The following is a 22548-nucleotide window of genomic DNA, read 5'->3' on the forward strand; positions in this document are numbered from 1 at the left end:
TATTCACTCTTCTTAAGAAACTCCGTTATACTTACATGCTGATTTGGAGAGACATCTTCATCCTAAACCTACCTCCTGTGCACCAGAACTGCAGATCCAACTGCCTATCCCCCCAGGAATCTCAAAGCTCAACGGACCCACAATCGAACTCAATATCCCATTTCAATAGCTATCCCCTGAGCATTTCGCATCTTTGTGAATGCTAACCCCATGCACCTAGGTGTTCAAATCAGAAACTCAACAGTTATCCTAGAAGCCTCACACAAATCATAAAGTCAATTTAAAAACTAACAGTTTTTTTTTTTTTTTTTCATCTTCTCTAGTGAATTCCTCACCCAGTTGTTGATTTTGTTGACTTCCTCAGTTTTAGCTTTCCTCGTGTACTTCAATTTTAGTTTCGGACTCCTCTTGAGAGCGAGCTTTTAGGTTTCACATTTTTTTCCCTCTCTCTAGTGCCTTCACTTCCTCTGGCCATTTTCCTCTTAGCTCAACTTGCCCCCGAGACTTCCATTCCAGAACAAGGTCTTGTATTGGTGGCTCATGGCGAGAAAATCGATTCGGCTGTGGAATGGAGGGGTGGCTTCTCCTAGGTCCAGGTTCCAAGCCTCTCTGTTTCCTCTGGCCTCTGAAGCTTACGCTGAGCCACAACCCAGGGTGGGCAGTAATCACAGCTTTTTCCAGCCTTTCATGGTTGGGAATCCCTGCTCAGCTGCTAAATTTGAAGAAGTAAGTGGGGCTCTGTTCTTCTAATGTGCATGGTACCCATTTTTTTTTTAATAAAATTTTCTATTTGAGAAAAGTTTTTAGATTTATCGAAAAATTGCTAAGATAGTACAGAGTTCTCATATATCCCATACCCAGTTTCCCCTATTATTAACCTCTTATATTGATTAGTTACATTTGTTATAATTAATAGGCTAATACTGATACATTACTATTAACTAAAGTCCATACTTTATCCAGACTTCCTTACATTTTGACTTAATGTCCCTTTTCTGTTCCAGGAGCCCATCCAGGATACCACATTACATTCAGATATCATGTCCTCTTGAGCTGTTCTTGACTGTGGGTTGCATGCTCCTTTATTGCTATGTGTTTCTACCCCTTTTCTGGCCCATAGAGATATTTGTTTGGTTTAGAAAAGAAGATATACCTTAATGGAAAAATGTCAGCTATCATTGCTTCAAGCATTCAAAACTTGAAATCATAGAACTGATTGGAAAATCTTCTTCTTTTTCATTTCCAGCTGGTCACCAGTTCCTCCCCATTTATATCCATCACCTCTCTGTAATTCTCTCCTCTCATATTGCCTCTGCCCTAGATTAGGACTTTGTCACTCTCAATTAATATTATTTTGATACTTTACTTTTTATTTAACTTCTACTGTGTGTTACACTGTGCCAGGATCTAGTAAGCAATTTGTACACATTACCTCATATAAACCTTATTACAAACCTGAGTGGTACAGGGTAATATTCTCACTTCCCAAAGGAAAATCAGTGAGGTTAAGTGACTTGTCCAAGGTCACAGAGCTACTTAGGATGGCTGTGCGGGTATCCAAAACTAGATCTGTGTAGTTCCAGAGCCAAAGCTCTTAAGCCGTACAGCATAATATCTAATTAGCCCTGACACTTATACATCTAAAAGATTATTCTGTCTCTAGGCATGTAGAGCCCCAACCCATTCTCCATATGATGCTCAAAACATCTCTCTATAAAGCAACCTCATCAAGGTACTCCCCTAGGCAAAAACCTTCAACAATTCCCAAGGTGTCATGATTAAGTCCAAATTCTATAGTACAGCCCACAAGACGCCCCATTATCTGGCCCCTCTTCTTTCTCAAGCCTCATCTCCAACTGCCAATTGTCAACAGTGGTCATTCATTTATTAAATGAATGAATAAGCATTCTTAAAACTGACCACTGAACTAAGATTTAGATAGGCTTATTTAGGGGTAGAGGTGAAAAAAATAAATGAGAGCATGGAGACAGGGAATTACTATTGATATTCCTCTTTTTCTTATTTTAGTGCGACTTTTTGGCTATCCCTATCCCATCCCACTCACCCTATGTTTATTTACAAGAATGTTTCTCATATCAAGAAAGATCTGTAATTTGAGAGAATTACTTGAAGTAGGAAGTGAAACTCTGTAGCCTCAAATAGCACACCAGATACCCTGTTTCTTTAGTTAGAGTAAACAGTATTCTGCTGTTCTGCTATACAATGACTCACTTGAAATAATACTTGAAAAAGACCTCAAAGACACTAAAATTACCTAATTAAAAAGAAAATTGTTTTGAACTGGTTTATGAGACACTCAATAAACAGAGTCACAAGGTAAAACTCCCTGTGGGCACCTATGATATTTTATTTCCAATATACTACTGATGATAATTTTTGCCTCCTTTGGCTCAGAGAACTAGGGGAGGAAATCAATGTCCTTTCTATCGACATATTAAAATTTAAGCAACAAAATTAAGTCCAAGGATTCTTGAGTGCAAATCCTAGCAAATAAAAAATATTGTGATGCAGCAGGTAGGCAGGCACTGTTTAAAGACTTACTGATTTCTCTGTGATGGACTATCGTCCATATACTTAATGTGTAACATCTTAATATTTAATGTCCATAAGACTGAATGTACCAGAAGACTTAAGATTCCAACTCATGAAACAGGCTGACCAAATAAATGACCAAGGAGAATGGAGGAAATGGGATGCTAAGATGTGTCGGCTATGATTACACAGACAATATAGGCCTTCTCCTCCAGGAAACATCCATCTAAATAGCTAAAGACTTATTCAGATAATATTTTGAAGGTATTTAACTTTGTTATCTTCAAACATACATAGTAACATGAAATAGGTTAAGTATTAGATAACATTACTTCAAAACCATTACATGAATTTCTCTTAGCAGGTATTTTTACCTACTAAAAGGCTGTTAAGCTAATTTGCTGAACATAATATTTTCTGTATTCTGAAATCATGTTTCCATTAAGAATTCACATAGCCTTTTATTCATAGATTATACTGACACAAAGGCTTTTTAGGTCATAGTCTGTCCAGATGATTCAAGCTGTGAATTAGTGACGTTTTAAAATAGCTCACTAAAAGCTTGCTTGCATGTACATGTGCACATGATTTATAGTGAATCTATTAGGAATGGTCACCGAAACATTTATAATTGGGCTGTTCAAAGTAATTAACTATAGTCAAAGTCATTTCAAAACCTCTGGCAGAAATAGCCAATAGAAGCATTTCCCTCAATTGTGTCTCACTTTCAACTATTTTCACATTCTTCTCAGTAATATTCTTTTGGTCAGAGTGTGAACATGGTCAAAATTTTGTTGAGGAGCATGAATCTTGCAGGTTTTTTTAATGTGTGAAAAATGTCTTTAGATATGAAGTAGGAAGAAAAGCCATATCCTAAAAAATCAGGAGATATCAATTGCTTTTTTAAATATATTTTTCATCGAGGTATAATTGACATAGACATTATATTAGTTTCAGGTGTGCAACATAACAAGGGGCTATCAATAGCTTTATTTCTGAATATTTGCAAGATTCTAGAAACTCTTTAAATTGATGCTTTTTTTAAAAAATGGAAATACGGGGGAAATTTGAACATATTTCACTGTTCAAAATGCCATTAATTCTATCCCTTAATGTTTAAAACAAAGCAGGTATTTCTTAATAATCTGTCATTTTCTTCCCCTAGCCATGGTTCAGTGGAAAGGAACGTTCCTACAAGCGTTGGCAGGGGGAAAGGGCAAGTTCTGATGGCTGGCAGTGCTGACGGATTTATTGTCATAGGGATTTAGCAAATTTCAAATAAGATCATGATTATTTCTCCACCACGAAACAATGTCTGTTTAAATTATTACACAATTTTAACCAGTATAGCTTCAATTAGGCTGCTTAGAAATCATTAAATAAATTGACAGGTATAATTTGTTTCTAATAAGTTATAAGTTATACTGCAACTCAAATACCAAACCAACACCAGTAGCTCAAGGAAACCCTGGGGTATTGACATTTCTTAATCCATTTATCACAGCCATGATTGAGCTGTGTTTCTCGATCCTGGGTTGATTACCTCTGACAGAGAACAATAACAGAATCAGGGCAAAAGAGAATATGGCAAATGTACAAAATATGGTGGTAACTTTGTAAATTACAGTTGGCAAGCTTATCTAGCATGTTACAAACATTACCAATCTATAGGGGTATCAAACAAACATCTTTTTCTTCTTTCTGAGTACACCTCTACTGCTTAGTAAAATTTAGTTAAAATTGTATAAATGCTTAGTTAAAAAATCTAATTTCTCTTGAAAGAAATAAAGTGTTCATATTTAGTCTAGACTGGAAAAGAAGTTTTCATTTGTGGTTTTCCTAGGCCTCATGTTTTAAAGTGGATTTTAAATGGAATTTTTTAAATGACATGAAATAAAAACCCATTCAAATACCCCTCCAGCACATACACACAGACGCAGATTCTCATACACCGAATCCCAAGGTCTGCTTACCCCACAAGTAAACAAAAAAATTGAACTTGGATTTTCAATATCTTCAAATTCCATTATCTTAATACAAATGGCCCAATCTAATGCAATGTGGGTCAAAAAGAAAACGCACTTCTACATGTGCAGCAGTCTTTGAAATCTGTGAAAAGCCCAGGTCCATTTAGGGAAGTCCAGATTCCATGTATAACAAGGAACCTCAGCAACAGAATAATTTTCCTTAAATAATCTTGTGACCCAGAAAGTATAAGAAGTCATCAAACAAACATCAATTCAAAACAAAGTCATTTTTCTCAAGAACATAATTTAATCTGAACCCTCAGAGCAGTTACCCATTTTAGTTTCTGTGCTTACAGACAGTGACCTGTGTGCCAAGTTGGTTCTGATTAAATCAGAGACTTCCTGCTTTTACATGAAGAATCTTCTAGCGTGGAGAGAAGGTTCTGGTTCAGCGGTGACCTAGTTTCATGCTGCAGAATATGTCACCTCCAGCGAGATTAGTCTTTTCCTTTTTTTTCTTTCTCTTTCCTGCTACAATATTTTCACTTTAGAGTCGATCTTTTTTATTCTTATAATTAAAAAGTCTGGATTCAGAAGGAGAGGCATATAAGTTATGTGGTGATATTTTTAAATGCCTGGTGTATTGCAATTAAAAAATAGTTAAATACGTGTCTTGCTTTTACCTTTTTAGAGTTTCCAAACTAGTTATTACTGTTTTAATTTTGCCAACTACTCAGAAGAATTCCCAGGGAACCCCTAATTCTGTAGGCTCTCTTTTCAATATGTAAGCAGGCTGGAGTTAGTAAGATACAAATTTGTATTTATCTGTGCTTCATTAAGTTTGGAATGTTGAAGATATTCTATTCTGAAGGCAGGGCAAAGGACAAGATCAGTGGATGTCAGACTTTTACAAGTTCACAGAAGAGTAATATTTCAAAAGAATATTTGGGGGACATTTCCTAACTTAATTTTGACAAGTGAGGAGATTTAAAAATAACACATCTTAGGGCTTCCCTGGTGGCGCAGTGGTTGGGAGTCCGCCTGCTGATGCGGAGGACGCGGGTTCGTGTCCCGGTCCGGGAAGAGCCCACATGCCGTGGAGCGGCTGGGCCCGTGAGCCATGGCCGCTGAGCCTGCGTGTCCGGAGCCTGTGCTCCGCCGCGGGAGAGGCCACAGCGGTGAGAGGCCCGCGTAACGCAAAACAAAACAAAAAAAACACATCTTATTAAAAAATTCTACAAAAGCAATATATATACTATGCCATCATTTCGCAGAAGGCAGTCCATTTTAACACGAAAAGGAGGTGAGAAAAGAAGAAAAGAGAGGAGGGGAAGAAGGAAAGAAAGAAGGAAGGATGGGCAAAAGAAGGAAAAGATGGTCACTTTAATCGAATAAATGTAATTTCATGAAAAACTAGTATTCTTTTTTTAATGCATCTGTTTCACTATAAAAGGTATGGACTAGTGCTTGCGAAACCACTTACTGAGATCTCTGTCAATGATCAAATTTCATTTTTGTTTTTGTTTTTGAGAAGAGAATTGACCTGAAAACATGCAGAAGACAAACTGTTTACCTTAGTTATCAACCTACTTATTCTTTCCTTGACTTTGCCACCATTTCCAGTGTGATCATGAAAAAGTCATTCAACTTTCAGAGACTCAATTCCCAAGAATGCTATATGGTGGCCATAATAAGTATCCTACTCATCTTTTAGGAATGTTATAAGCATTCACTGAATTTAACATGTATTTTTTAGTCACCTAAAAAACTGACAATGCATATGTTAAAATGCTTTGAATCTTTTCATGTTGATCAAATCTGGGGAAGGTGTGGCCAAGTATGAGGGGAATTTGGATGGAATCCTAACACTGTTCTAGGCAGAAGGAAACACTTCCATAAAGCCCATCATACATCATACGGAAGGACACCTTTGGGAAACCACAATGAGCATGGCTAGAGTGTGGGGCTGGGGTCTGAGACTAAGCTGGAGAGTAAACTGGGGCAGAGCATGAAAGGTCTACAGAACAACAAACAACCTTATCTTGTGGGGAATGAGGAACCACCTGCTAAAAACCAGGGGATAAGTGAGCATATCCACAAGGATCAGGGCAGGAGGCTAGCTTCACATAGCAGGTGGGCAGCGATCATGACGCCTCATTCATGCCACATCTTTAATGCACAACGACAATAACAAGCTCACTAATATTCATGGAGAACTTCCATGTTCTAGGCACTATTATAAGCACTTTACATAGACTACTTCATTTACTCCTCACAACGGCCCTTTCAGGAAGCATCAGTTTTATTTCCTTTTATAAGTGAAGACACTGAGCTTTGAGATTCTAAGTGCCTTGTTTATGGTCACATAACTAGCAGGGGGAATGGGATTCCAACTTAGACATCAGATTCCAGAGGCCAAGTTCCTCACCCTTGATCCATCCTGCCTCTGGGACCAAGAGAAGGAGCTCAGTAAACGCAGTGGAATGAATGACTACCCTTCCGCCTTCCTGCCACTGATCAAAACCATTCAGGGTCTTGGAGAGCTGATCGGAGCACTTTTCCAGGCAAGTTGATGCCTAAACCACTCTAAAGACATAACAGCTGTACTTTAGAAAACACGACCCAAACTTCCCCAGTAACGGTGCTCAAATTGTTACATTCCCCCAGTATTTAATTTTTATATTCTTTGCTACAACCTATTCTTTCCTTGGGAGAAGTGAAGAACATCTGGGCACCTCCTTTTCAAAACAATGCTGGGAAGCTTGAGGATCATTAAATTTTCCCTCAATCATTTTCTTCTTCATGCTGCAAATATCAATTCCATTAGTCTTTTCATAAATTAATTCTATGACAAGCGAAAAACAACTCTTTGAAAAATCTATTATTAATGTATCGAATGTCCTGTAATTGAAACCAGCCTAACTGATTTCTCAGAACTGTATCATTTATCTGCTAGAATGTTTATAAAAATTGTATAAGGTTTAAACACATTTTACAGAGTAACTTTTCTATCGCCCTCCTCCATTAACCTGTTTTATTTTTCTTTAAAAACTTACTATTCATTGACAATGAATAACCAGTTGCTTATTTATACCCTGTTTTTCCCACTAGAGTATAAGCACCTGAGTGCCTGGACTTGGCCTTATTTTCTCTTGTATTAGTGGCACTTTGAACAAGGCCTGGTTTGTAGTAGGCATTTAATAAATATTTATTTAATTAATAAGTGAATAGGTTAATAAGTGAAGGAACATATTTTCATATATGAAAAAGTTTGAGTTAAACACATCCACCAAATAAACCCAGAATTTGTTTACCTGAATATAACTGGAAATTACTGTGTAGAGAACACTGACTGATTCATCATACATGGTATTCAACAAAGAGAAGGTGATACAGTGAGATTAATATAGAAAGGACAAAAGGTAGAGACTGATCCACGAGGGCAAACAAGAGATTAAAAGGCGTGAGCAGACTGTGAGTTCGCTTGACAAGGTGAGGACCTGCACGGAAGTCTCAACTGAAGGAAAGTTCCAGAAGTATTATGCAGACACCTGTTATTCAAGGAGCCCCCTACTGGCCCTGTTTGGAAGCCGTGCTGAGCCAAGAACCAAGGAAGGCTAACTTCAACCCTTTTCTGCCTTGTCTTTGAACTTGCAGAGAGCATTTAAATAGCATAATAAATGTGAATTGGTTCAGCCACTATGGAGAACAGTATGGAGGTTCCTTAAAAAACTACAAATAGAACTACCATACGACCCAGCAATCCCACTACTGGGCATATACCCTGAGAGAACCAAAATTCAAAAAGAGTCATGTACCAAAATGTTCACTGCAGCTCTATTTACAATAGCCTGGAGATGGAAACAACCTAAGTGCCCATCATCCGATGAATGGATAAAGAAGACGTGGCACATATATACAATGGAATATTACTCAGCCACAAAAAGAAACGAAATAGAGCTATTTGTAATGAGGTGGATGGATCTAGAGTCTGTCATACAGAGTGAAGTAAGTCAGAAAGAGAAAGACAAATACCGTATACGAACACATATATATGGAATTTAAGAAAAACAATGTCATGAAGAACCTAGGGGTAAGACAGGAATAAAGACACAGACCTACTGGAGAACAGACTTGAGGATATGGGGAGGGGGAAGGGTGAGCTGTGACAAAGCGAGAGAGAGGCCTAGACATATATACACTAACAAACGTAAGGCAGATAGCTAGTGGGAAGCAGCCGCATAGCACAGGGAGATCAGCTCGGTGCTTTGTGACCACCTAGAGCGGTGGGATAGGGAGGGTGGGAGGGAGGGAGACGCAAGAGGGAAGAGATATGGGAACATATGTATATGTATAGCTGATTCACTTTGTTATAAAGCAGAAACTAACACACCATTGTAAAGCAATTATACCCCAATAAAGATGTTAAAAAAAAAAAGAAAAATGAGAATACTTAAATTACTAAATTAAAAAATAAACAAAGGTATATTACTACTGACCTTCCTTATAATAAATAAGTAAGTAAATAAATAAATAAATAGCATAATAAAAGGGAGCTTTAAATGTAATACATGACACCATTAAACTCCTAGAAGAGAACACAGGCAAAATGTTCTCTGACATAAATCGTAGCAATGTTTTCTTAGGTCAGTCTCCCAAGGCAAAAGAAATAAAAGCAAAAATAAACAAATGGGACCTAATCAATCTTATAAGCTTTTGCACAGCAAAGGAAACCATAAACAAAAAAAAAGACAACCTAAGGAATGGGAGAAAATATTTGCAAATTATGCGACCGACAAGGGCTTAATTTCCAAAATATACAAACAGCTCATACAGCTCATTATCAAAAAGGCAAACAACCCAATCAAAAAAATGGGCAGAAGATCTAAATGGACATTTCTCCAAAGAAGACATACAGATGGCCAACAGCCACATTGAAAAGATGCTCAACACTGTTAATTATTAGAGAAATGCAAATCAAAACTACAATGAGGTATCATTTCACACCAGTCAGAATGGCCATCATCACAAAGTTTACAAATAATAAATGTTGGAGAGGGTGTGGAGAAAAGGGAATGTTCCTACACTGTTGGTGGGAATGTAAATTGGTACAGCTACTATGGAGAATGGTATGGACGTTCCTTAAAACCTAGAAGTAGAGTTACCATATGATCCAGCAATCCCACTCATGGGCATATATCTGGAAGAGACAAAAGCTCTAATTTGAAAACATACATGCACCCCAATGTTCACAGCAGCACTATCTACAATAGTCAAGACATGGAAGCAACCTAAATGTCCATCAACAGATGAACAGAGGGACTTCCCTGGTGGTCCAGTGGTTAAGAATCCGCCTTTCAATGCAGGGGATGCAGGTTCAACCCCTGGACAGGGGACTAAGATCCCACATGCTGCGGGGTAACTAAGCCCGCGCATCACTGAGCCCGCATGCCACAACTAGAGAGCCTGTGTGCCGCAACTATAGAGGCCACGTACTCTGGAACCCGTGAGCCACAACTAGAGAGACGCCCACGTGCCCCAGTGAAGAGCCTGTGCACCGCAACGAAAGATCCCACATGCCGCAACTGACATGACACAGCCAAAAATAAATAAATATTAAAAAAAACCCCAGATGAATGGATAAAGAAGATGATATAAAGATGTGTACACACACACACACACACACACACACACACACAGAAAATGGAATATTACTCAGCCATAAAAATGAAATAATGCCATTTGCAGCAACATGGATGAACGTAGAGATTATCATACTAAGTGAAATAGGTCAGACAGAGAAAGGCAAATATCATATGATATCACTTATATGTGGAACCTAAAAAAATGGTACAAATGAACTTATTTACGAAACAAAAATAGACTCGTAGACGTAGAAAACAAACCTATGGTTACCAAAGGGGAAAGGGGGGAGGGATAAATTGGGAATTTGGGATTAACAGATACAAATTACTACAAATAAAATAAGGACCTACTGTATAGCATAGGGAGCTATATTCAATATCTTATAATAACCTATAATGGAAAAGAATCTGAAAAAGAATATATATATATATACACACACACACATGTATATATATGTATGTAATGTAACTGAGTCACTTTCCTGTACAACAGAAATTATCACAACACTGTAAATCAATTATACTTCAATTAAAAAAATAAATTAAGGGCTTCCCTGGTGGCGCAGTGGTTGAGAGTCTGCCTGCCGACGCAGGGGACACAGGTTCGTGACCCGGTCCGGGAAGATCCCACGTGCCGCGGAGTGGCTGGGCCCCGTGAGCCACGGCCGCTGAGCCTGCGTCCGGAGCCTGTGCTCCTTAGCGGGAGGGGCCACAACAGTGAGAGGCCCACGTACCGCAAAATAATAAATAACTAAATAAAGAAATTTAAAAAGGGTTTTGCTAAATCTAACCTTTTTCTAATTTCTAACAGATTTAAAAGTTGTAGATCTTATTCATTGTTCTCCACAGCAGGGGTTCCAATCCTTCTCTCATGCCTGGAAGTATTCAAAGCTCTTCTTTACACTAAGCTCTTGGCCCATTTCCTCCCTCCTCCTCCACTGAAAAGGGCAAGGTTGATCTCCACTACCTCCACCAGCACCCCCCCTCCCTCCTCTTTGCCGCCCCCAAAGTTTATTTAGCACTTACTGTGTGCCTTACACTGTACTCAGTGTTAGGATTAATGACATTAATGCCATCCTTTCCTACTCATAAGAATTGAGATTTGGTATGGAGACATGCTAACACAAGAAGATAAGGAAGACAGCTAAGTGCTAGATGTCAAGGCAGCGAGAACGGAGGGTGATGAACAGTGCCTAGATCTATGAAGCGAACAAAGAGCCCCAGAGTGCCTTTAAGGTCTGATGTGATTTCTCCATCTTCTGGATTCCACAGCACTTTGAGTGAACCTCCCCTGCCCTCCGCTACTCCTCACTCATCTCCCCTACCTCTGGCCCCACCCATGGCATTGAGAGCATCTGTCTTGTATTCTACTCACTGGTGTGCCTATTTTAACCAAGCACTCCCTCCCCCACCGAGACGTGATGAACACCTCAAGCGCAGGGATCTCTGTTTTACCCTTCTTATTCTGAGCAGCATCTTCTATGAGGCCTTCACACAGCTGGGTCTGATCGAGGACTAATCAGCATTTGGTGTGTCACTGAATGACTCTGATTATGGAGACATCTATTCAAGACCTGTCCCACTTCCTAACTGTCAAGCGAAAAAAGTCTCAGAATGGAAAGACATCAGCACATTTTACTAATAGTCACAGATGCTGGAGAGAGATGTACGAACTCTGGCTTTAGATTCTGAATCAAGGAATGAATATTACATGGATTTACAAGCCCAGCTTAGGGAGTGCTGGGACACTTCTGGATTCTGCATGCCGAGTCTTCTTCACTATCTCTACATCTGCTTTAAAACTCTTTTCAGAAGTCCTTACATGTAGTTCTCTAAATTAAATGTAGAGAATACATGGAGTATTAAAAATATGAGTCTGCTATTTGGTTTCATTTTCCATCTTTAAGTAGGGACTATGTTTTTGAAGGATATAGGTTTCTTATATACATTGTTAAACTCAAGTAGTTTTACTGAGCACAAACAAAAACTGGAGTGGGGAACAATTCTATTCTGTTTTCATCTGTTTACCCATTAGAGCCAGTCCACTAATTTAATATTATATTATTCTAGTTCTAATTAACACTTTTATTTAAAAATAATAATAGAATTGTAAGTACCTGAAGGACTTCAAATATCTAGTCCAGTTGTAAGTCACAACTCATTAACAGACCATGTAGTCAGTTTCGTGTGCTGAGATTGCATTTAAAAAAATGAAAATAACGATCAGAATAGATAGTAAGGAAATGTTCTCAGGAAATTTTTTTCAGCTATGTTGGTGGTTGAGTGTGCACTGGGTAAGTGGTGTACAATGTGTTAGGCAGAATTCTAAGATGGTCCCCAAGATGCCTCACCCCTGTAAGGTACACACGTGTGTGATCCCCAGGCCTGTGAATGTGATGGACATTACTCCCATGATTAGGTTTTATTGACTTCGAAACAGGAAGATCATCTGGGTGGCCCTGACCTAATTACATAAGCCATTTAAAGCAGAGAGCTTTCTTGGCTAGCCCAAGGAGAGGAAACTAGAGATTCATAAGAGAAGGATTTGACATGCAGTTACTGGCTTGAAGATGGAAGAGGCCACATGGCAAGGGAAGAGAGGAGCCTCTGAAAGCTAAGAGTGAGCCCCAGCTGACAGCCAACCAGGAAATGGGAACCTCAGACCTACCACTTCAAGGAACTGAATTCTGCCAACAAAAGGAATGAACTTGGAAGCATACATTTCCCGAGCTGAACCCACCTCCAGACAAGAACTCAGCCCAGCTAACACCTTGATTTTAGCCTTGTAGATACCCCGAGCAGAAAGTATAGTCATGTTTTGTGGATTTCTGACCTACACAGCTGTGAGCTGATAGATGGGTGTTGTTTTAAACAGCTAAGTTTGTGGTAATTTGTTTCACAGCAATAGAAAACATATACAGTACTTCATATGGTCAACTGTATAATAAAAAGCGAGCAAGAAAAAATACTCAGAAAGACTGATTTGGTCTAAATCTGTCACTGTCCAGATGAGAAGGTTAAGGTCAAGTGATGGTAAGTAACTGAGCAAGATTATACAGTTGGTAACAAAAGCAGCACAGAACAAACTCTTTCTTTAGCCACAGTCCTGATATAGTGGTTACTCTCCTTTTAATTTAGCTGAAGCTTCATATATCTCACACCAATAGAGAACAGCTTTTCCTCTGCTTATATCAAAACAATGAAATTTTATTATACTTCTTATAAGATGGATTGTTTTCCTATAAAAAGTAATGAGTTTATGCCGTGCCATTTTTTTTTTTGCTGCTGTAATTGTTTTAACATGTTTCTGTTATTAGGAATAATTAAGGACCTAAATCTATTGTCTATACAAGGAGGCAATCATTTCTATTTCCTAGAGTTCTCTCAACAGGAAGTAGATCCTATACATAAATGCATGAGGGATAAAAGCTGTGAGATCAAAAGAAATTTCTAGAGAAGCTACTGCAGCCACTCATTAGCCACTAAGAGACATTTAAATAAGTCCAAAATTTTCTAGTTCTTTTTTTTAATTTAAAAAGTCTTCAATTCCTAGAATGATTACTTAAATATAGTACTGCACTTCATTGCTAAACTTAAATGTAGTAGCAACTTGGCCACAAGAGGGCTCCCAGGGTTTTCCAGTTGTGTGAGCTATAAATTGAGACATTGAAAGATATCTTTAAATGAAAGGGCATGTTGGCTGGTGGATGGGTTAGTTGGCATGGTTTCCTTAAGTGAAATTTTCTGGGGATTGCAGTAAAAATATCACTCCACTGTATCACTCAAAGAAACTCCTCGGGCTCATCTCTCTAGACGGGGATGGTATCCTTCCGAGTGACATAAAAGGCAGACTCTAAAATGTCACAAGAAGGTTAATTTCATTCACAGAGTTGGCTATCTCTGGCTCACAGTTTTTTCTTTAATTTCTTTAAGGTTCTATCCCTCATCTAAAAAAAATAGAGAGTATAATACTTACAAGAGTTGTGAGGATCAACTGAGAGAGAAGAAAGGAGCTTAATGTGTGCCTAGTATTTGGAATTACCAATAAATGGCAGTTATAATTGTTGTTGTCTTTATTACCAATACATTTACTAAGGGATACTGAAATAGGCTTGTTTCGTGAAATGATCTTTCAATATAGGTGATTACGTGGTTGCTAATATTTCAGCCTTGAAAATGTCTCCAGGTCTATTTTAACATACAGACATGCCACTGACATTGCTTATGAATCAAACTGTTGCAAATCCAAAAATAAACATTCACTAGCTGTAGGACTATTTAAAATAACTGATAGTTCATCTTTCTGCAATCCAAACTCACCATTTAGAATTCTATTTTTCAGGCTTAGTTGTTTATTTACATTGGCCAAGCTGGGGGTCAATGTTTTACCCTCATTTTCTCATCTTTAAGGAATATTGAGTTTATAAGATAAACTTTATTTTCTGAAGGCAAAATATTGTCTTCTTATCCAGTTAATAAATCAGAAAAGCAGTAGATGGTAGTGGACATGTTGAAGGGTGGGAGGAGAGGACATTGGAAAATGGAGAGAGAAGCAGTTATGTAAACGTCACGGGCTTTTCTAGTTGATTGATTTTTAGAACTCTGCTATCATAAGTTTAAAAATGGAAATATGTACCTGTCTACACTCTCGTATATCAATTCTCATTATAGCTGACCACTGACATCCTCAAAGACACCATGCTTGTTGTCTATTAAAAAATAAGACTTTAACATCTTCATGTGGAAAAAAAGGAAACCTGAGAGTAGATATAGGAAGAAGATATAAAATGGTAGAAATCTGATCTGATTACATTTCTAGATAGAGACACTAAAATATCCAAGAAAAAATTCCAAACATCCCATAATGGGGTGGTGGGGTGCTGGATACCAAGAAAAACATGACCCCTTTGATGTAACTTTAGTAAAGCCATTAAGCCAACAGTGTCTACTATTAAGGACTTTGGTGATGACCAAATCTCTCCAAATGAAATAATAAGCAACACCGAAGCATCCACCTTCTTCCTGGTAGATTCATCTCCCCTACACATCACCTCTACCATACATATGTTTAGCAACTTGTGTCTCAATTAGACCTAAAACACTGAAAATTGTTATTGTGAGTTAAAAATCAAGGCCAAAGACATGATGAACAAATACTGGTACATAAAAGTTGGTAATTCGACTTATTTGAATTGATTACCTCTAACACTCCAATTAAGTGTTAATGTTCAAAATTACAGGATATTATTCTACCTGGGAAAAAGGTGGCATACTGTCTGCAAGACCCTATCCACAGCCTACTACCCTGTCATACATTGGGATCTGGACGTGATTCAATCTCTCCAATGTGAAGTAATGTGCAAGGTAAAAACGGACCTACAACATAATCTGTCCTTCCTCAGAACGTAATAATTTTCTATTTTCTTAGTGGCTTTGTTAGTTACAGGCTGACATCAACCACTGTCTCAACAACCTGACAGAACAGGGTCAGCCACTTGAAAGCCTGGAGGGAGAAGGAAAAGAGCAAAAACCGAAAACCAAAAACAAAAACGGCGCCCGGCTAAAGACTGGCAGAAATGAAAATAGTAGCGCATAAGCTTAAAACTTGGAAAACCATATATATGTAATTTACTTCTCTTAGGCAGGATAGAGAAGGTCCTCAGGCCTACTCTCTTACTTAACTTTGCTGAAGGTGTGCAGTATTTTTCCAACTCCACGTTCAGACCGTATGAGATGTCCACCATAAACCATCAGAAAGATATACAGTCGGCCCTCTGTATCTGCAGCTTCCACATCCACGTATTCAACCAACCAAGGATTGAAGATATTTGGGGGGGAATATCCAGCAAGTTCCAAAAAAGCAAAACTTGAATCTTCTGCACATCCAGTACTATTTACATAGCATTTACATTACATTCGGTATTATAAGTAACCTAGAGATGATTTAAAGTATATGGGAGGATGTGTGTAGGTTATATGCAAATACTAGGCCGTTTTATATAAGGGGCTTGAGCATCCTTGGATTTTGGTGTCCCTGAAGGGTCCTGGAACCAGTGGATACTGAGGGAGGACTGTACACGTTATATAAACAAGGGACATTTAACCACAGCCCCACACATTCACTGTGCTGTTTGGATAGATCCCATCTATTCACTTGCATAAATCGTGGTGCTCACCAATGGTGTAGAACCTCTTCAGCTCACTCCTTCGGGAAGGATGCTTCTGGGAATTTGCTGCGTTGTTCTGCTCTTCTTCAATGATGGACGTCTTGGGTGTGGTGGGTTTACTGGCTTGTGGCATTTGCTTTCCTGCACCAGCCAAAGGGTTGAACCCTGGAGCCGTAATATCCACCGACTGGGACTTTTTCTTCAACCTACAGGTAAAGAATACCGCATGCTGTAATTACTGACTCTAGAGAAAGACACACTTTCTTCATATTTATCTCCACCATAATTGCTTTCAACAACTGAGTTATACTTGGCCTTGAAAGAGAACAAGGTATGTTCAGAAATTACAGACCTTCCCTACAGTATTTTAAATTCTTCAAATATTCTTGAAACTAGTGGGGAAGAAAATCTTCTGTCTAATCATTCTGAAAGGTTTCATTAAAATATATTAAAATGTAAGGTGATAAAAAGAAGACCTTTATTTTTTGAATAGCAAATAAAATGTAACTTCAGACAAAGACAATGCATTTGACTATTGCTTGTACTTTTGAAAGGAGTGTTTTTTAATGCTAATGCAAAACATTAGTTAGAAATAAATAATTGCAACCCAGAAAAGAATAATGAAATGCCTATCTGTATAACTAGAGGCTGCCAGTGCTTTTCTGTTTCATCGGTAACAGCATCTTAGCTGGAAAAATTATAGCGTTTATACTGTTTCTCCAGATACTCTCAATGACAATAAATGTATTGCTCACTCCTGCATTTTAGAGAGCTGACATCAGGCCTAACATGGAAAGCAAAAGGCCACGTAAGCACGAGAATATTTCTCTTGGTATAAAAATAATTGGTAGATGATATGAGTTAAATTCAAATACTTCAAGCTACACAACTTGATATTTGTAATGCAACTGAACCCTAAGCCCAGCTTACTCTAGGCCTTTGGTTCTTCTGGAGGCTAATGTTAAGTGTCATTTTTCAAGTCTTAATTCCCTACAGAAGGCGAGTTGGCAGTTTTCTTTATCAGTTATGGTAGTCACACCTGCAAATTTGGAATTTCCTGAAAGTTTCATACACCTTCACACCTACAGGTTTTATTCAAGCCTTTCCAGTACATTAGCTCCCACTTTCTGCCCCACAGTCAGACCCCTGCTCCTGCTTCTAGACTCGGCTTAGATGTGGTCTCCTCTGGGCAGCTTTCAATGACACAGACCTTGGTGGCCTGACACCATTCTGCATGGGAGGTTATTCATAATGAGCTCTCAATAAGCGTTTATTAAATTGAATTTACCAGAGCAAAAGCTCTGTTAAAGAAATAAAATGTATCAATTAGTAGAAGATTCTTTAATGAAAGCAGTGTTTACTGAATTTTAGTCATTGAATTATCACCTGTAGGATATCTGCCATCTTCACATACCACCTATGTTACCTACTTAATATTCATGAAAATTGACTCGCTTTATCCAAATTGCCAACAAATATATTAACAAGTGCTCAACAGCACTAGTCATGAGAAATACAAACTAAGACCACACTGCACTCATGAACAGATCTACCAAAAGGGCTAAAATGTCAAAGACATGGCATGAAGTATGGTGATAAGCAGCAACTGGAATTCTGGGACACTGATGGTGGAGACCACTTTGGGCAAATGCCTGCTTAGCTGAAGGCATGCATCTTTTGACTCACCAATTCTATTCTTAGAATTTATCCTACACAAATATAGGCGTGTTCACCCAAAGACCCAGTTGAGAGTATTCACAGAAGCACTATCTGTAACACACAAATATCAAAAACAGCCCAAATGTCTTACCAACGGTAGAAATGCATAAGTGAGTTATGATGATACTTACATAGTGGAATTTTATACAGCAACGGAAATGAACAAACTACAACTACTTGCAACAACATGGACGGTTTTCATAAAAATAATGTTGAGAAAAGGAGACAGATACATAAAGGCACATGCTCTAGGATTCCATTTGTATAAAGTTCAGATAGAAGCAAAACAATCTATGATATTAAAAGTGTGGGTAGGATAACTGCTGGGGGAGTTATTACATTGATAGAGACATGAAGGGCTTTCTGGGATTCTGGTACTATTTTGTTTCCTAATCTGGGTTCTATGTATTTACTTTGTGAAAATCTAATGATCTATGGTTTCTGCATCTTTTCTGAGTATACCATATACTCCAATAAAAAGTCTCCATCTGAGGGCTTCCCTGGTGGCGCAGTGGTTGAGAGTCCGCCTGCCGATGCAGGGGACACGGGTTCGTGCCCCAGTCTGGGAAGATCCCACAGGCCGCAGAGTGGCTGGGCCCGTGAGCCACGGCCGCTGAGCCTGCGCGTCCGGAGCCTGTGCTCCGCAACGGGAGAGGCCACAACAGTGAGAGGCCCGCATACCGCAAAAAAAACAAACAAAAAAAAAGTCTCCATCTGAAACTGACTGAATTTTTAACTTATTCATTTACAATGAAGATTACATATAGTTACTGAATGGCTGCTTGCTACAAAAAGGTGACAGTAGAAAGAAATAGAATGAAAGTCTTGGCCTCTAGACTCCCAAAGATGGCCAGAGTAGAGTGAATCTAAAGAAGGATCCTTTCCTCGCTGGGGATGGCTATTCCCTATCCCCTATCCCCCTGCTTTTCATGAACTGAAAGGGACTATTCATTCATTCCTTGAATAGGCTACTCTGCACCAGGCGCTCTACTGGGCACCACGGATACACAGTGAGCAAAAGAGGCAAAACACCTGCCATCATGGAATCCTCATTCTTATAGAGGGAGACAAGTAATAAGCAAAGAAAGAAACCAATAGATAACAAATCAGGTGGCAAAAAGTACTGTGGATTAAAACAAAGCAGAGTAAAAGGGATAGCAGACAGAGGTGTACAGGCATACTATTATATAAAGGAGAGCCAAGGTAGTGCTCTCATACCATCAGACTTTTGAGGAGAGACCTGAAAGAAGGAGCCATGAGCATATTTGGGGAGCAGCATTTCAGCAAATGGGGAACCAGTTTTTTTTGTGTTAGAGGAACAAAGTGGCTGGAACCGAAAAAGGGAGGGGAAGAGAAACAGGAGATGAAGTCAACAAGATGGTGCTGGGGAGCAGGGGAAAGAGGACAGATTATACAGAGCTTCAAGGTCATTCAAGGAGGAGGCCCGGAGAGGATGTGAGCAAAGGAGAAATGGCACGATGACTGTATTTTAAAAGAATCACTTTGGTTGCTTTGTTGAAATTAGGTTGAAGGCTGTATTTCCAACTTAAGCAAACTGCACGCAACGTCCTTCAAGGAATCACCACCAAAAATCACCTACAACATACAAATCAACATACAACCAAGTATGTCATAATGTTCAACATACTTAAGGAAACAAGGGTTTACTTTGTACAGGGTTATGTATTTATTAATGCCTTGGTCTTCCAATAACATCATTCTTGTCTTAGTCTGGAGTTTGTAGACTGGAACTAAAAGTTATGGTAGTACTATATGCAGCTTAAGAAGGCATTAAGATTAATAAGAAGTTAAGAAATAAGCTGGGGGCCACCAAAGCAGCAATGTTAATTTGTCCCAACGTGGCTTTCCGAAAACTGCACTTAGACACAAAGACTTAGACTATACTAAAAGCATTACACTGAACCCTACAAACTCTAAGAAATCACCAATATTTGACCATTTTCACTTACAAAAAGGTTAATTTTTCTAGAGTTCATCCCATAAACTGTATTTCAAAATTAAATTTGAGTTTCAGTATAAAGCAAGTTTTCTGGGGGGAGGGGGGTGCAGAGGAGTAGGGATTGAAAGGAAAAGTGCTAAATTTTCCTGAAAGAAATTCAACTGCTCTCTAGTTCTCAACAAAGATTATTTTCAAAATGTAAATGTGACAGATTTTATTTTCAATTCACATAGCAGATTATTTCGTCACCAGAAATTGTTTATATCTTATGTTGGTCTGTTTTAGAATTGACCAGAGTTGCTAAAGTTATGTGTCCCATGGGAGGATATCAACAATGGATCTTATGTTTGATAAAGGGCTAGATACTATAATTAAGGAAGTTCTCCAACACTTCAAACACCTAAGTGTCCCACAACTCCTTTTATAGCCTCTTTGGAATGAGCAAAGGACAAAGGCAAGCAGCCAATAGCCTTTCTGTATTTCCCCTCTTCTTTCTGCCCTTCCCCAGCAGACACTCTTCCCAATCAAGACTTGAAAGGTATCATGTTTTCGTGTTGTTGCTGGAGTCGGGAATACTGCTAGTAGCTTTGTGGGCTTGCTTAAGAAAAGACTTCCATTTGCACGATCTTAGAAAGCAGAACTGTGTGGGTAACTGAATTACTCCTTTAAAGATTCTAAAGATGACTACTGTGGTTGACAAGGAAACCTGCTAAATGCTACCTTCGATTTCCAAATTTCATGAAAGGGGAAGTCTTTTTTACATTTTTAAACAATGTTCTTAATTAAATGTGTTAAACAAATGTAAATATAGCATAATGGCCTATGTAGTTGTACATGAGATAAAATACCCATTGATGATAAATGAAGCACTACAAATAGAGACAAAAATAATCCCTTAATAGGCACTGAAAGGATCTTTGTTTAGTGTGCTCTGCATTTCCAAAGACATGAAAAGAAGGAGCCATCCCTCTTGGCATGGCTCTGATAGGCAGACCGTCTGGTGTTTCATATCTTTGCCTTTTCTTGTTCCTCTGTTCTTGAACAAAAAAGAATTCTTCCTACTCCTCCAAACATATATCCCACTACCTCCTTTCTGCATGGGAACAATGTTGGACACTTCTCTGAGACTCAGTTTCCTCATCTATAAAATGGGGATAAAACTACCCAGGAAGGTTCTGAGAACTAAGTCAACATCCTATGGGAAAGTACCTAGCATAGCACCTGCACAGGATGCAAGTTCCAATCTCTTTATGATGATGTAAGGGGATATAATTTTGTTCAAACTTCTATGAATGCTGAGGAAATTTTATCAGTTTCCTAGGATCCTTCCCTGCTGCACAACTTTAAACATTGAGCCTATAGGGATTACATTACATTTTGTAGGGGGCTTCACCTTTTCTGGAGTGTGGATTTTGGTGAAGGAGTGGAAGATAACAAGAGGAGACACGCTAAATGGGAGTCCTTTGGGTGGTGTGTAATATGGTATTTTTCCTGTGAGAGCCCCCAAATCTTTTGGAAAACAACTGAATCCATTGAATAGTTCACTTGAGTTATACATATTTTTAATCTGTGTGGAGTTGACCTAAATTAGCAAACTCGTAAGCAGAGGTAGAGACCAGGGAATCAGGAGGAAGTAAGGACAAGACCAAGAAAGCAAGCGTGAGGAGGGTTTTTGCCTCTCCTACTCTGTAAAAATAGGGTTCATGCCGATTTCAACCAGTTCTCCAAGGAGCAGGAGAAGCCCTGTAGGCGGAGGATGATGAAATGTGAGGTCACAGGAGCTAGAGAAAAAAAAGGAATGGCAGAAAACTTTCAATTCTAGCCAATTTAAACAGAATTAATCTCATAGTCATCAGCTAAATTTTATTCTTGCCTAACTTATTTCGACTTTACCAGAAACATAAGAAACCTTCCACTCATTTTCAAAATCATGGAGTAGAATACATGAATCTTCTGTGTTAAAGGATATAATGGACATCTGGAGCCCAGAACTTGTGCCGACAGTGAGTGAACGTGGCTTTAGGCTGCTCACCACACAGGACTTCTCCGCAAGATGTGGGTCAACCCTCTATTTCAATGGCTGTCACCATGGAGAAGCTTTTCCTAAGCATCTTCACATTTAGATGTTTATTACTCTGGTTTATTACCTGTCATACTCTTTTGGTCTTACCTTCCCTTTCCCCCTCACACTGTGGGGATTTTCACCTTCCCACTATCTCCACCCTTCAATCATCTTCCCTCCAAGTCATAGCTAAGCAATGCTTTTCATCTTTCTTTGCCTGTCATGCTCTGCATCTTTTAACAGTTTTGTTAACTTGTTTGAATACTGCATAATAGAACTCTACCTTAAGCCTAAACTAAACCCTGGTATGACTTAAATACAAAAGAAAAAACAAATTCATTTAACCTGAGTTCTTAACTGGAATTACTTCTCCCATCAAGTGAATTTAAATCGTACATTTTTTTATAACTAATTGGATATGTTCCTGAGCTCTGTAGCTATCTGGGGAAAAAATGAACCTTCTATTAATCATTTA

The 22548-nt window shown here is 38.6% G+C and overlaps 1 protein-coding gene across 3 annotated transcripts in view; it reads right to left on the reverse strand.

Moving 5' to 3' along the window:
- OXR1 (oxidation resistance 1) overlaps positions 1 to 22548 on the reverse strand; it is a 455696-nt gene that overhangs the window by 220224 nt on the left and 212924 nt on the right. For all 3 annotated transcript variants that reach the window (XM_082674597.1, XM_082674595.1, XM_082674598.1), the window contains one exon: positions 16342 to 16538. In XM_082674597.1, the coding sequence (XP_082530723.1) occupies positions 16342 to 16538 (197 nt within the window). The remainder of the gene's footprint in view (positions 1 to 16341; positions 16539 to 22548) is intronic.

The sequence above is a fragment of the Grampus griseus genome (genome assembly GCF_964374135.1).
Source record: "Grampus griseus genome assembly, chromosome: 17".
Taxonomy (NCBI): Eukaryota; Metazoa; Chordata; class Mammalia; order Artiodactyla; family Delphinidae; genus Grampus; species Grampus griseus.